The following is a 14805-nucleotide window of genomic DNA, read 5'->3' as shown; positions in this document are numbered from 1 at the left end:
AAGCCATGTATTTCAAGGCAATTAAATTCACCTTTCTACTCCTGGTTTTCCTCTTCTGTAGAATGAGGAAATTGGATTAGGAGATTTCTAAGGTCTTTCGATTCTAATATTCTATGATTAATGGCATTATATTACTGTTTTGTACATATTGATTGGATGGAGAAGCACTTAAAGTTTTGAACCTGAGACATAACTGTTGGGTGACTTTGGATAAATCATTTAACCTCTCAGGCATCTAGACAACTCTCTAAGACTGTAAGATGCAAAAAGATTACCAGTTTCAGAAAATGTGCCAACCTGCGATGGTGGAGAGAGTTTCTTTTGCTTGTAATTCCCTTTGACAATGAATCACAGGAGCAGGCCCTATCCTTTAATATGTAACTTTTGCTAAAATGAAAATAAGAGAGTTCAGGGAGGAAAGTTAAACAAAATGAACAGCAATCTATTTTATTCAAAGCCAGCTTTTAGGATTTTGGTGTATAGTTTTAGAGGAGAAAAAAGTGAGAGGGATAAAGAATATGGGAAAGGGGGCAGGAGAAGAGAGCAGTGGCAAATATCAGGGAACAGAAGTGAAGAATAAATTGACTTTTTGGGTAAAGTACCTGTATTACTTTAAGTAGGAGAGAATATTCAAAGACCTAAATATAATTGATCTGGATTGGTTAGTAGAGTCTCTAGGGATAAGATTTTTGTTGTAGCATTGATTATCAATCAGGTAACCTAGTCAGATCTATCAAAATGTATTTTGAGGCCTAGGAAGGAAAAAAGGAGTTTTGGGCTTCATTCCCAGAAGTTTCAGAAACTCTCTTCTAGGAACTTACAAGTGGATCAGGTCAACAGCTCCCTCCCAACCCCTAGACGTGTCTGTAGTTCCAGAACATCCCAATGACAAGTAAAAAATGAGCCATCAACTAGATGTTTTATCTACATGCTGACTAATGTGAAGGTTTATAAATGGATTTTTAAAAAACTTTTTATCTGTATCTGTGGCATTCTGGAAACTGGCTATATTATAGGCATATTGTTTGAATTAATTATTGACCCAAGAACATGCAACTTTCTTTTTAAAGCCCACCTAGTGGGGCCTTTAATGATGCTTTCCTATTGAGGAGTTGACAGATTGGATCCAACCTCTGGTGACCTCAATAGCCTAAAACCACTGTTTCATTGCCCATGGGCTTTGGTTAAATGTTTTCTGTACTTCTTGAAATTGGCAGGCTACTGAACCTCCTGTAAAAGATGTTCATGGGAAAAACTCAGAAGAAGACAAGAAGGTAAGTGCCCATAAATATGATTTTGTTCTCATAACCCTCTTTTCTCCCACTTAGAAGAATCCATCAATCTTGTAATTTAAAATAGATCATCTTCATAGTGACATTTGTTTCTATGCTTGTAGCAAAAACATCCTGCCAAGCAAGTGTTGGCCACAGAAAGTAAGGATTCTCTTGCTGGAAAAGAGACCCTCAAGCCTACTGACCAGCCAACACCAGGGAAACCAACAGAAGACTCCCAGGTAAAACCAGTTAGACAAGAAATTTCTAAAATGTGTCTGAGAAAGAGAAGAATAACCTTCTATCTACAAAGATGGGCAGAACTTTACAGTCCGTCTGTTTGAATGTGTTGAGCCTTCAGCTACTGGTACAAAGCTTAGCACTTTTCTGGGGTGACTTAGTTGGGGAATTCGGGGTCCTACCCAAGATTTCAGAGGCAACAAATTGGCCAAGGGGTACTTTCTCCAAATTCTACCTAATCCTGAGAAATGCCCAGATGGAGAGAACAAATATGTAAAGTGAGAATCGAAACCAGTTTATAATAACAATTTAATAAACACATACTTTGAGGCAGCTAGATGACTTATTAGATAGAGCACTGGGCTTGGAGTCAGAGGTCCCTGAGTTCAAATCCAGCCTCACACACTTACTAGCCATATAACTTTGGACAAGTCACTTAACCTCTGTTCACCTTAATCCACTGGAGAAGGAAATGGTAAACCAGTATCTTTTCCAAGAAAACCAATGAACAGTATGGTCCACAGAGTCATAAAGAGTTGGGCACAACTGAATGACTAAACACAATTCTTGACTTCAAATTTGTGTATACTATATACCATACTGAGTTTTAATTCTTCTTGTAAAGAAAATAGGAAAATGAACTGATGGTTTATATGAACACAAAAATAAATGTCCCAACTCTACAAACTACAATTAGATAACTTTTTGATTAGGAGCTCCTGGAAAATAGGGATCTTTTTATTCATCTGCTTGATAAAGGTTATCCTCAAAATCTGAGTTTGGTTTTAAACTTTAGTAGCCTAAAACTAAAGCAGGGTTTGGAGGGCACCCTGTATAGTGCCTAGCACTAACACCATGTACTTTAAATATTATTTGATATTATCAGTGACTGTGAGTTAGGGGCTATTGGTGAGGTTCAATTCAACATATATTCATTAAGCATCTATTATATGTAGGCTTCTGTTCCAGACACTAGGAATGTAAAGGTGAAATTGGACAATGTCTTTAAGAAGCATATACTTCTAATAAATAAGTTAAAACTTAAACAAATGATCTCTAGAAAGCAAGGTTGTCAGAAAGCATTTTGTAAACATTAAAGCATGATGTAAATGGGAATTTTTTGTTGTTCAGTTGTGTCTAACTCTTCATGACTCCACTTGAGGTTTCTTTGGCAAAGGTATTTTGATGGTTGGCCATTTTCCTTTTCCAGCTCATTTTACAGATGAGAAAATGGAGGCAAATGGAGTTAAAGTGACTTGTTCAAAGTCATAGATGAGAAAATGTCTGAGACCAGATTTTTACCCAGGTCTAGGTCCAGCACTTTATCCACTGTGCCACCTAGCTGCCCTTCAATGACTATTTGTAGACATTTCAAAATAAGTACTATGATAAATCTGAGAAGAAAGCCCACTTTCCATTGAGCATTTGAAGAAGAGGTATCACCTAAATTAGGCTTGAAGAAGACAAAACTCAGTAAACAAAAGTAGTGGTGGGTTGAATTATTCCAATTATTCTAAGCCCTGAGAAAACAGCATGTATAAATGTGTGGAAGTGGAGGAAAGCAGGACAAAATAAGGCAATAGCAAGTATCTAGTTTGGCTAAAATATAGTTTCTAAAGAGAAATACTGAGATAAAGGCAGGAAAGATAGGTTAGAGGCAGATAGCAAAGAATCTTCATTCTAGGTCCTGAGTATTATAATTTCTCTTTGATATCCACTGAAGAGCCACTAAACAGGGAGTTTTTGTGTTTTGAGAGGCATGATGATACTGGTGCTTTAGGAAGATAATATTGGCAGCTTTGATAAGTACATCAAAAAGGGAGAAGCTAGAGGAAGCAAGATCAGTTAGAACATTTATAGTAATCCAGAAAAGAGATGGTTGGAGCCTAAACTGAAGGGATAACAATGGCAGCAAAGAGGAGGCTACTGATATAAGAGATTTCATGGCTCAAAAAAGTACTTCGAAGTTGAGTGTGTTTTGAAACCCTCCTGAGTCAAAAGAGCTCCTGGTCTCAGAATACATCATTCACAGATGCTTAATCTTTTAAAGATTTTTTTAAACCCTAATATCTTTTTTATATATATCCTTCTATATTAATTTTATTTGTTATAGGGCTAGGCAATGGGGGTTAAGTGACTTGCCCCGGGTCACACAGCTAGGAAGTGTCTGAGGCCAGATTTGAACCTAGGACTTCCCATCTCTAGGCCTGGCTCTCAATCCACTGAGCCATCTAGCTGCCTCCATCTTTTAAAGATTTTATCTCAACCTTCAGACTAAGTCACTTAGCAAGTCTCTATTGATTGATCACTAGAGTGGGTTCTGCTGCCAGAGATGTAGTTGCAACATCTGACAAACTAGATTATGAAGTAAATAGCCATCAGCTAACAGAAGTCACTCTGAACCTATATGTCTCACATCTATTTTTCAGAAGTTGATGTTCAATAAAGATCCTTTCCTCAATCACCCACTTTTGTACTTTATTCTTAACTATCTCCTCAATGCAACTTTAGAGGGGTTTATCAAATATTATCATCCTTTTCAAGTAACTTACAGCTAAAAATAAAATTTCATTCCATAAAGCCAAATGAGTATTAAAAATTTTAATCAGTATTTTTTTAATTGTCTCTAATACTCTGTGACCCATTTGGAACTTTCTTGGCAAAGATACTAAATGGCTTCCAGTTCCTTCTCCAGCTTATTTTATGGATAAGGAAATTGAGGACAGCACATTGCTAGTATATGTTTGAGGCTGGTTCGAACCCATAGTCTTCTTGCCTCTAGGTCCAAAACTCTATCTTCTATGCCAAATATTGCCTAATTGCAATGCACCTAAATGCACCTCTTTATTGGAAAGCAAAACTGAGAAATGCATTTAAAACTTTTAGTTTCATTTTCAACATTCATTGAACTTTCCAGAAAAAGTCAGGATGTGGAAAGAAACAGCTTAGAACAGTTAATTGAACCAAATAAGATGCAGTCTAATAGAAATTAATATAGAATCCTGTACCTGAGTTTTAAAATTCATTGTTATAAATTCAGGACAGGCAATGAGTAACCTTTTTTTCCCATGACTTTTGTGAAAAAAGACAGACGTTTTAATGGACTGATATCTCATTATATCAATGACGTGACATGGCAGTCAAAAAATTCAGTATTGTTCTAGGTTATCTTGAGGAACACAATGATGAGGGAGGGAAATGTTTTGCTCTGTTCTATACCAGTCAAGCCACATTTAGAGTCTTATGTTCCGTTCTAGGCATCTCACATATTCAAAAAGACATAGAGGAGCTGGACCATGTCCAGAAAAAGGTTAACAGAATTGTAAGACTGGAGAAAATGTTATAGAATAATAAGGTGAAGCAACTGAAGATAGCCTAAATAAGAAATTTTTAAGGGGCTCACAGCTGTCTTCAAGTATTTGCGAGGTCCTCACTTGGAAAAGGGAAAACTTACTATACTTGACCCTAAAAGGGAAGAATTAAGAATAATCAGTGGAAGCTGCCAAGGGTTGTGGTTTTGATTTTTTTTTTGTTTTGTTTTGCTTTATATAAGGAAAGGTCTCCTTACAATTAGAGCCATCTAGAAGTTACCTGCTTTTGGAATTAGTGGCTTCCTCTTCAGTAAAATCCTCAAGTAGACACAAACTATTTGTTGAGACTGTTCTAGAGGGGATTCTCTACACCCATGATATCCATGGGATCTATTAGAATATGACTTGTATTGTCTCCTTAAAATAAGAGGGTAATAAATGATACTAAGTTACGCGACAAGCAAAGAGAGTCAATAAAATAATAAAATAAAATGCTTTGGTTTAACCCAACAAAACAAAACAAATTATTGATTATATGAATTGTATTATCTAAAGGAGTCTACACAGAATATTAAGGACAAAAATCCAAATCTTGGATTAACCCTATATTTAGTCATGAGGCTTGGCAACTTACTCATTAGGTTCTTTGAAAAACTACATTGCAAGTTAAGCCTTTAATATGAGAGATAAAAATAAGGATTTTTCTAATAAAACAATAGAGAGTAATTGTGGAGCTTGCAGATAATTAACAACTCTCCAAAATTCTGAAGAAAGACTTGGACTTCTTGAAGCTTCAAGTAAGCAATTAACATAGAAGCCTGGGGTGGTGAGAGGGGGAAGAGAAGAGTGACTCAGGAAGATTCTCCACTTTAAAGTTTGGACCCAAATAAAAGTGAAGAAAAATGCCACACATTCATGTATGTCCATAATAGATGGGCAGCCCGCTTAGGAGTCATTGCAAAATTTAAACAGATGTAAACCTAAAGAAAACCAGGGTTTTTTTTTTACTGAAAATTAAACTTCAATTAAGAAGATGAGGAAAAGGCGTAAATTCTTATCCATCTTGGATATCTAGGATAAAATCTCTAGAATGCATGTAAAAAGCTATGCAAACATAAGGTGCTTCTTATGCAAGAACTTAAGGGCGAATGTACTTCTTTATGCCTCAGATTCTTACATTATTATTTTTTAAAGGCTAACAACAGATATTTGGATGATGAGAAGAATTATGATCTACTTAATAAATATGTAATGCTGTCACACTTTCAAACTTTCAGAACAGATAAAAAAACATTAATTTCATCACACTTCCATGACTTTTCTTGTTTTTCTAGAACAAAGAAAAAATATCTCAGCCTTTATCTGGCCCAGTAAAAGCTGAATCCACTAAACCTTCTAAAGAGGTAGGACAATAGTAGATTCTCACATAAAACACTTATTCATATTTGTTGTTTTATTGTTGATCCCTAATCTGATGTGATTATTGAGTCCTAGTCAAAAATGTATTCTTTGGGGGTAATTAAGAGCATCTGAGAATTTTAATAAAGGAAAGATCTTTGTAATAAATTAATGCTTTCAGGCCAACATATTAGTAAATTGAAAGTGTTTTTGTGTCCTTTCTTAATATATCTCAAAAATTAAATATATCTCAAAGTTACTTTTCAATTTTATATTAAGTCTGTAGTTTCATTTGGTATAGAGAATTGTTAGATCATTAAAAGTAAGTATGCTTCCAATTTAGTACATATAATAAATATTACATTGCATATATAATATATAATGTCTAGTAAATCAGTTATATTTAATAATTTAACAATTATATATATCCACATATGTACATAGTAAATTAGAGTTATGCCTCTTTATGTAGGTGTGTCTACCTACACACATACATAAATATACCCAATAAGTAGCTACCCAGTCTCTGCTTGAATCTTTTCAAGGAAGGGGAACTCACCACCTCTTGAGGTAGCTCATTCTACTTTTGGATGGATCTCACTATTTTGAAAATTTTTCCTAATATTCCTAATATTTCCTAATAATAAAATTTCCTAATAATTTCCTAATATTCCTAACAAGAAGTTTCCTTAAACTCCTTATACTGTCAAATCCTTTTCCACCTGATATCCCTTCAGATACTTGGAAAACTTGTCTCCACTGGGCTAAATATGCCTAATTCTCTCAATCATTCCTCATATGTCCTTTACCTTGCAGTGTGTTCTTCTTTGGGTGCTCTCTTTTTGAAGATATCTTGGACTTCATGAAGAAGGATGTAATTTTTGGGAAGAGGGACATGATAATCTCACTATACCTTGACCCCTTTAGACCCCACCTATAGTACTGTGTGGACTTCTAGGCACCACAATTTAAGTATTTACTTGGGCTTTTTAGTTTATGATTCCATTGTGAAATGTTTTATTGTTAAGGAAAATTCAGTGCTCAGTTGTTCCCCTATGTTGTGGACCAAAAATCAACATCCATCCATTTGTTCTCAAGTAATATTTATTAGATTGTTTTCTTCTATTTCAGAGTTCCTTCAGCGATGCTTTAGATGATTTAGTAGACACATTGGGAGGACCTGAAGAAAATAAACCAGAGAGTCCAAAATATTCAGGGCCTCAAGTTTCGGTACAGTATCTGTTATTTGTTAAAGGTATCACCATCTTCACCAGATGAGAACAAATCAATTATGATAATATAATAAATCAATCAAGAGTAAATGCAACATAGTGAGTAGAAGACTGGCTGAGGAGTTAGAAAGACATGGATTTAGGATGTACCCTGACCCAGATTAGCAATGTGACTGTGGACAGGGCACTTAACCCCTCAAACTCTCTACAAATAAATTGCAGACAAGTTTCTTGTCTACATTGGCAAATTGACATGACACACCATAGGTTCCCTATGCTGATGAAATTATAGAACTGGTCCATATGATAAAGCATTATATAAATGTAAACTAAGGCTTATATATATTTTTCTCAAAACAGCTTATGGGGGAAGGGGTAGAGAGGTGGCTTAGTGGATTGAGAGCCAGACTTAAAGATGGGAGGTCCTGGGTTCAAATATGGCCCTAGACACTTCCTAGCTATCTGACCCTGGACAAGTCAATTAACCCCCATTGTCTAGCCCTTACTGATCATCTGCCTTGGAACTTATGTACAGTATTGATTCTAAGACAGAAGGAAAAGGTCTAAAAATTATTACTATTATTATTATTATTATTATTATTATTATTATTATTGGGAGAATGGAAAGTACTCTACTTTTACTACTGAAATCACTCAATAAATCCTTGTTGATTACCTTAGCTGAGCCTGATGCTACACTAATGGGGAGGAAAGGGAATAAACATTTATATAGTGCCGGATGCTCTTGCCTCCAGCCTCAGTGCTTTGTCCACTATATTGTCTAATTTTCAGGCTGGGTCATGCTCACAAATAAACGTGATTTAATTCGAGAAGCATTTGTTAAGATCCTACTATGTGCAAGGATTTCTGTTAAGTAAATATTTATTGTGTGTTTTTAGTATTCACAGAGGAACTGTTTCGAGTAAATCCTTTACTAAAACAGGATTATGATACCTTTCCTATCCTCACAGTGGTTCAGAGACCACTGTCCCTGTGGCTCTGATGGTCTTCTGTAAACCTATGCCATATGCCATAATCCCATTTTTTTCACACGACCCTAGGCTTCATCTCTTGGATCTTTCAGGGTAGTATTTTAAGCCTACCTGAACTGACTGGAGCAAGCAGAGACCATTAACAAATTCATGAATTAGGGTTCTGTTGATTGGAAAGTAAATTATTGTTTTAAAAGTATAGTTGCTCTGATTTTGGTTTGTTTTTTCCCAATGTTTCCTAAGAATGAAAAGACTTTTATGGTTCACTCTGATACATTTATAGTAATGATGTTAAAATAGCATTAAAGTCCAAATAAGAATTAATTTTTTTGAAGATGGAGAAAAATGTATTGATTTTATATCTGGTTTGCTGCATGGTATAGTATTCGGACTATAAAAGCATCATACGCTTCTGAATTTCATCTTAAAAATAGCCTTCATGGAAGATCATACCCCATCCAAGTGGAGATTTATACTTTATTGAATCAGTCCACCACTCTAAGGAAGAAAAAGATAGTGGCATTTACAGAAACATAGTGTAATGAAGAATTTTGAATCTGTCCAGTACTGAGCTTCTTCAGTTTGCAATTCTGGAACTCTTTCAAACTATGAAATTACTCATTAGGAGGTAGATAGATTTCACTAAAAAAAACTACATAAAATATTTCATTTATTATCTTTATTATTTATCTTTCATTTATTATTTTCTTTGAACATTCTTCATGATTGTTGAGATACTTAAGGAAATGAATCATGGTCACCTAGGAATTCTGAATTTAGTAGTCACTGGGATTTGAGTAAATTAAATCCCAATAAGATCTCAACCTAATTCTAGAGAAAAATTACATATTGGGGAGAAAAGGACCTAATAGGTTTATAGGTCTAGAGCTGTAAAGAACCTCAGAGATCTTCTAGTCTGACCCCCTCATTTAACAGTTCAAGAAACTGAGGTCAAGAGAGGGTAAATGACATATCCAAAAACATTAAGTAGCAAATTTTGGAAGTGGAATTTGAACTCATTTCCTTCACAGTACCAATTGTCTTATAATATTAAGACAAGAAGAAATAAAAACCATGGCTATCTGAATGGAAACATACTACTCATTAACTTCATTAAATACTAAATAGACACATCAGCATATTACTTATCACATTCATCAAAATTAAAATCAGAAACATCAGAGAGTCAGAGAATTTCATAGTTGGAAGTCAGAATTTGTCTAGTCCAATCCTGCCAATCAGTGAATTAGCGAGCCTGCACCTAACATGAGCTAAGCACCAAATGACAATATAGTTGATAAGGGGTTATCTGACTTCTTTAAGCTCTCCATTCCTTTTTTAGATAACTCTTCTTTTTAGGAAGTTCTTACTTTCATCATGTTTAAATTTGTATTTTTGCAACTTGAATCCACTGCTATTAGTTTCTTATTTACATGTGTACTAATTGAATAAAAAAGCACATCCTAAAATATGTTATATTCAGTTAAGGTCAGCAAGCATCTACTGAACACCAACTAAATTCAAGGTCCTCAGGGTAAAAAGATACAAACAAAGCAATCTCTGCCTTGAAGGTGCTTATATTTTCCTGGGAAGTAACAACATGTACAAAGAGAAGTCCATCCAAGATACTTACTGAGGAAATTACAAAGTAATTTGGGAGCTATTAGCTTGAGGGAATCAGGAATGGCCTCTGGTGGAAGATGGTATCAAAGCTGAACTTTCCAAGAATCTAGAGCTTCCTAGAGGTGGAAGTGAGGAGGCAGCTTTCCAGGAATGCGGCAGCTTGTTCAAAGACAGAGATGGGAGATAGAATGTCAGATTTAGACAACATCAAGTAGGACAGTTCTCCTGGAATAAAGTTTGTGTCAGGGAAAGTGATGAGCCCAGTGATGAAGGGCTTTCAGTGAAAGACAAGCTTGTATTTTAACATCATTAGGGTTTTTGATCAGGCCAATCCCAGTCCCCTATTCAGACTGGCATTTTCAGAATATGAATCTTGTGTGGAATATGAATTGGAAAGGAGAGACTAAAGAGAGGAAGACCCATTGAAAAGTCATTCTAATAAGCCAGACAAGAGGTGATAAGAACCTCCCCTGGGGTGATGGTGTACTGGTAAATATGAGGATGAAAAGAAGATGGTGGTGAGAGATGAGGAAGTAAAATTGGCAAGATTTGGCAAATGAGGGAGAATGAAGTGTCAAGGATGGAACTGAGGTTATGAATCTGAGTAACTGGAAGGATAGTGGTACCCTTGTTGGAAATAGGGAAGTCAGGAAAAGGTTTGAGTTTGAGTGGAAAGATAACAAATTTGTTTTTTAATTTGTATTTGAATTTGTTGAGTTTGAGGACTCCCAGGTGATGCAGTGGAGAGAACATTAGACTAAGAGATAGAAAGTCTTGAATTCAAATCCTACATCAGGCACTTCCTAGCTGTGTGACCCCCAGACAAGGAATTTAACTTGTATGTCTCAGTTTCCTTAACTATAAAATGGGTATAATCATGGCACCTCTCAGGGTTATTGTGATGATAAAGTAGGAAATTTTGTAAAGTACTCATCAACCTTAAAACACTGTATAAATGCTAGCTACTATGATGATAATAATGATGGTGTCCAGTAAATAATTGATGATAGGAAAATGGAAGTTGGAATAGAGATGAGGGATTAATATGTAGATATGGGAGTCTTCTACGTGGAGAGGAAAATTGAACCCATTGAAGCTGATCATATCAACAGGAGAAAATATGCAGAAAAGAAAGGAGGAACCAAAACAGAGTGCTAGTATCAAAAAAAAAAAAGAGGTCATCAAAAAGAGGTCAGGACATAGATCATAATAATGAAGACTGAAAAATAGATTAAAGGAGTATTGGGAGAATGTATTATTGTGAAAACTCAGGGAAAAGAAGGCATCCAGGAGGAAGTTATGAACATCTCTAAAAACTGCAGAGGTTAAATAGGATGTGGACTAGAGAAAGTCATTAAATTTAGCAGTTAAGAGATAGTTGTAACCTTGAAGAGAGTAACTCGGTACCTAAATGTTCACACATCAATTTATAAGGAAGCTTTTGTTTAACAATAACATTTCTATAGCTAGTAGAAACTTCAGGGAATCTTCCAAGGACTGAAGTATCCAGGATCTCAAGAGGGCATATGCTCTCATTTTTCTGGAGCATAAAGAATCTAAAAGTATAATATGTATTATTTTGTTAAGAAATTCCTTTTAGTTAAGAGTACATTTTGAATGTAACATTACATAAGAATTTTCTCAAAGTAATACATTGGTCTATGATTAAGTGGTACCTGGCACATAGGTGGTGCTGAATAAATTCTTGTTGACTTGACTGTATATTTCTAAGGCTTTGGAATTCAAGTCAGCAAACATTTATTTAAATACCTTCTAGAGATAAGATACTGTGCTAGGACCTAGGGATATAGGAACCAAAATCATGCAGCCCTGGATTTCACAGTTTATATTCTCCATTACCACAACATTAGAGAATTTGTGGTCTTTGTATTTAAAACTAAAAAAAGTATATAAATTATTTAACTACTTGAACATTCTATTAAAGAATTAGAATATAACTGCAGTACTTAGTCCAATGTCTGACACATAGTAATTGCCTTTTTTTTAAACCTTACCTTTTTAGAATTGATTCTAGGTATTCATTCTAAGGCAGAAAAGTGGTAAAGGATAGGCAACGGAAATTAAGTGACTTGTCCAGGGTCACACAGGCAGGAAGTGTTTGAGGTTACATCTGAACCCAGGATCTCCCATCTCCCAGCCTGGCTCTCTATTTGATGAGCCACCTCTTTGCCCCATAATAATAAATGCTTGCTGATTCAATTTCCTGTCCTTGTTCAATAATATTCCAGAAGATGAGGAGGAAAAGGATTTATTAAGGCTCTACTATGTGCCAGGTAATAAAGAAAGGGCTTTACTACTATTATCTCATTTGATCCTCATATACTTTTAGCTAGTTACATATGTACTACGATTTGTCCAAGTTTAACGTAATTACAATTTAAAGTCTCAGTTTTCTCTCTAGATTGTAGGTTAATCTTCCAATAATTTAATGCCTCAGTAACATACAGGTCTTCAGTTTCAGCAGGTTCCTTTAGTGTTTTCAACTAATTAAATTGCATCTGTATTTTTGTAAATATTTCAGGATCCATTTTCTTCCACTTATATAGAGGAGTTGGGCAAAAGAGAAAGCACAATTCCACCAGAATACAGACACCTACTGGATGTAAGTAGGATGAATATAGAGTTGTATTTCGTATTTCCTGGAGTTAATGTGCATCGTTGTTAAACTATTGTTATTTTATAATTTAGAAAGCATAGTTAAAAAGATGTAAAACAAATCCTCATTGAACAGAGCAAACACATTAGATACTATATGTTGTAAAGCAGCAATAATCCCATCTTAGCATGGTATAACCTTTTCATAATCCTCAAATTAATGTTTCTTTCAGAGTCATGAAGGGGCAGCCACAGGCCCACCAGATTCTGAGGTAAGTTTAAATGATTATCTTGTGAGAGAGAGAGAGAGAGAGGGAGAGAGAGAGAGAGAGAGAGAGAGAGAGAGAGAGAGAGAGAGAGAGAGAGAGAGAGAGAGAGAGAGAGAAAAGAAGGAAGGAGAGTTTTTGAAAAGCATGATTCCTATTCACTAAGAAGATGGTTCATTGATTTTCTGCATATTTCCTGTGGGAAGAAAAATAACATAAAATATATTGAGGTGAGCCAGATATCTAGAAGGAAAAGCTTTAGCAAGATGAGAAATCTAAAAGAAGAATTCAATGTTTTATTAACATAGATTGTAATTATGTTCTACTTACTTTTTTGATCAATTTATCACCTTTGGTGATCATGGGTTTTCTTATACCTCCCTTATTTCTTGAAGGCAAATCATCATCCATAATTTGCAGCCACCTGCTTACCACCCCTCATGCAGAGACATTGCATTCTCCACCCTGCTACTTAAAATTTTAATTATTTGGAAAACCCTATAAGATCATCAGGAGAATATTCAGGTTGAAAAGATGAACTATTTTGACAGCAAGCAGTTGAGGTTCTTTGCACAATGTAATTTTCCAAATGAGACCTGACATTTTCTCCTCTTCTTATTCAGTTCTGTACCCAGGCATTGTCAGTTTGTAATACTTAAGACATATGTACTACTAAAAAGCTACCCATCCAGAGGCATAGCCTAGCCTGGCTCATGTACAATGGCATCCACAAAATATCTGAAAAACTAGGAGAAGGCTCCAACTCTCCAGTGAGGGAGCATACATATGGAGGATTTGTGGAAAGACTGGGAAGTGATGGTTTGATTGCATATTGCACTAGTGGATCAAATTGATTCCATCATGAACTCATTGTAATATCAACCCGTTGCTGAGTGTGAAATAAACTGTCATTGAACTTGAATGCATCATCTATACTACATGCCACTCATAGTACCTTTTCATTTAGAAGCAAATGGGAGCTGATGAAGCTATCGATTCCCTATCATCAGGCTTCACTTGTTCTACAGCTACAGGAAAGACAACGGATAAAGAGGTATTGTTTTCCATGGCATTTGGCTAGAAATACTGTTTTTGACCTAAAAAAAGGTTTTGTAATTCTGGTCAACAATGCTCTGATAATACATGTATAACCCAGATCAAATTGCTTGCCAGTCCTGGGAGTGGGGAGAGAAGGGGAAAGAGGTAGACAATTTAGAACATATAACTTCAAAAAACTTACATGGACATTTTTTATTAAACTAAATAGTACAGCAAAATATCTTTATATTTAAAAAATGTTGATGCTCTAAGTGTTCTTAATGTGGATTTTTAGATTTAGGGTCTTTATTTTTCAGAAAGCTTCAAAAGGAGAGGTTTTAAAAGCCCCGTCAACAAAACCAGTCAAAAGTGCTGCTCCTCCAGAAGAGAAGAAACGAAGGATAGAAGGAAAGGTATGAGAATTTCATTCTTAGAAAACTACTCATTTTTGTCTAAGAAATTATAATTAGCTAGGTAGCCCCATGACAGAGTAATGGATCTGGAGTCAGGGAAACTGATCTTTCCTGAGTTTAAATTTGAACTCAGCTACTTACAAGCTATGTGACCTTGGGCAAGTCACTTAACCTTGTTTACCCATTTCCTAATCTGTAAAATGAGCCAGAGAAGGAAATGGCAAACTATTCTAATTTCTTTGCCAAGAAAACCCAAATGAGATCATGAAAAGTCAGACACACTGAAAAACAACTGAACAAACCTCCCCAGATGAGTCTGATATGAACAATGTTTTATAAATTATAACATGTTTCATCCAGCATGCTTATTTGGGTGATTAAAACTGGTGGGTGCCATATATATCT

At 35.4% G+C, this 14805-nt stretch overlaps 1 protein-coding gene across 7 annotated transcripts in view; it reads left to right on the top strand.

Moving 5' to 3' along the window:
- Window positions 1–14805, top strand: part of CAST (calpastatin) — a 142405-nt gene that overhangs the window by 69577 nt on the left and 58023 nt on the right. For all 7 annotated transcript variants that reach the window (XM_044662667.1, XM_044662634.1, XM_044662642.1 and 4 more), the window contains 8 exons: window positions 1218–1274; window positions 1397–1513; window positions 6157–6225; window positions 7352–7450; window positions 12610–12690; window positions 12917–12955; window positions 13917–14003; window positions 14305–14400. In XM_044662667.1, the coding sequence (XP_044518602.1) occupies window positions 1218–1274; window positions 1397–1513; window positions 6157–6225; window positions 7352–7450; window positions 12610–12690; window positions 12917–12955; window positions 13917–14003; window positions 14305–14400 (645 nt within the window). The remainder of the gene's footprint in view (window positions 1–1217; window positions 1275–1396; window positions 1514–6156; window positions 6226–7351; window positions 7451–12609; window positions 12691–12916; window positions 12956–13916; window positions 14004–14304; window positions 14401–14805) is intronic.

Source organism: Gracilinanus agilis, chromosome 1, assembly GCF_016433145.1.
Source record: "Gracilinanus agilis isolate LMUSP501 chromosome 1, AgileGrace, whole genome shotgun sequence".
NCBI lineage: Eukaryota > Metazoa > Chordata > Mammalia > Didelphimorphia > Didelphidae > Gracilinanus > Gracilinanus agilis.
Note: the sequence above shows the minus strand (reverse complement) of the source record. Positions and strands in the feature narration are given on the sequence as shown.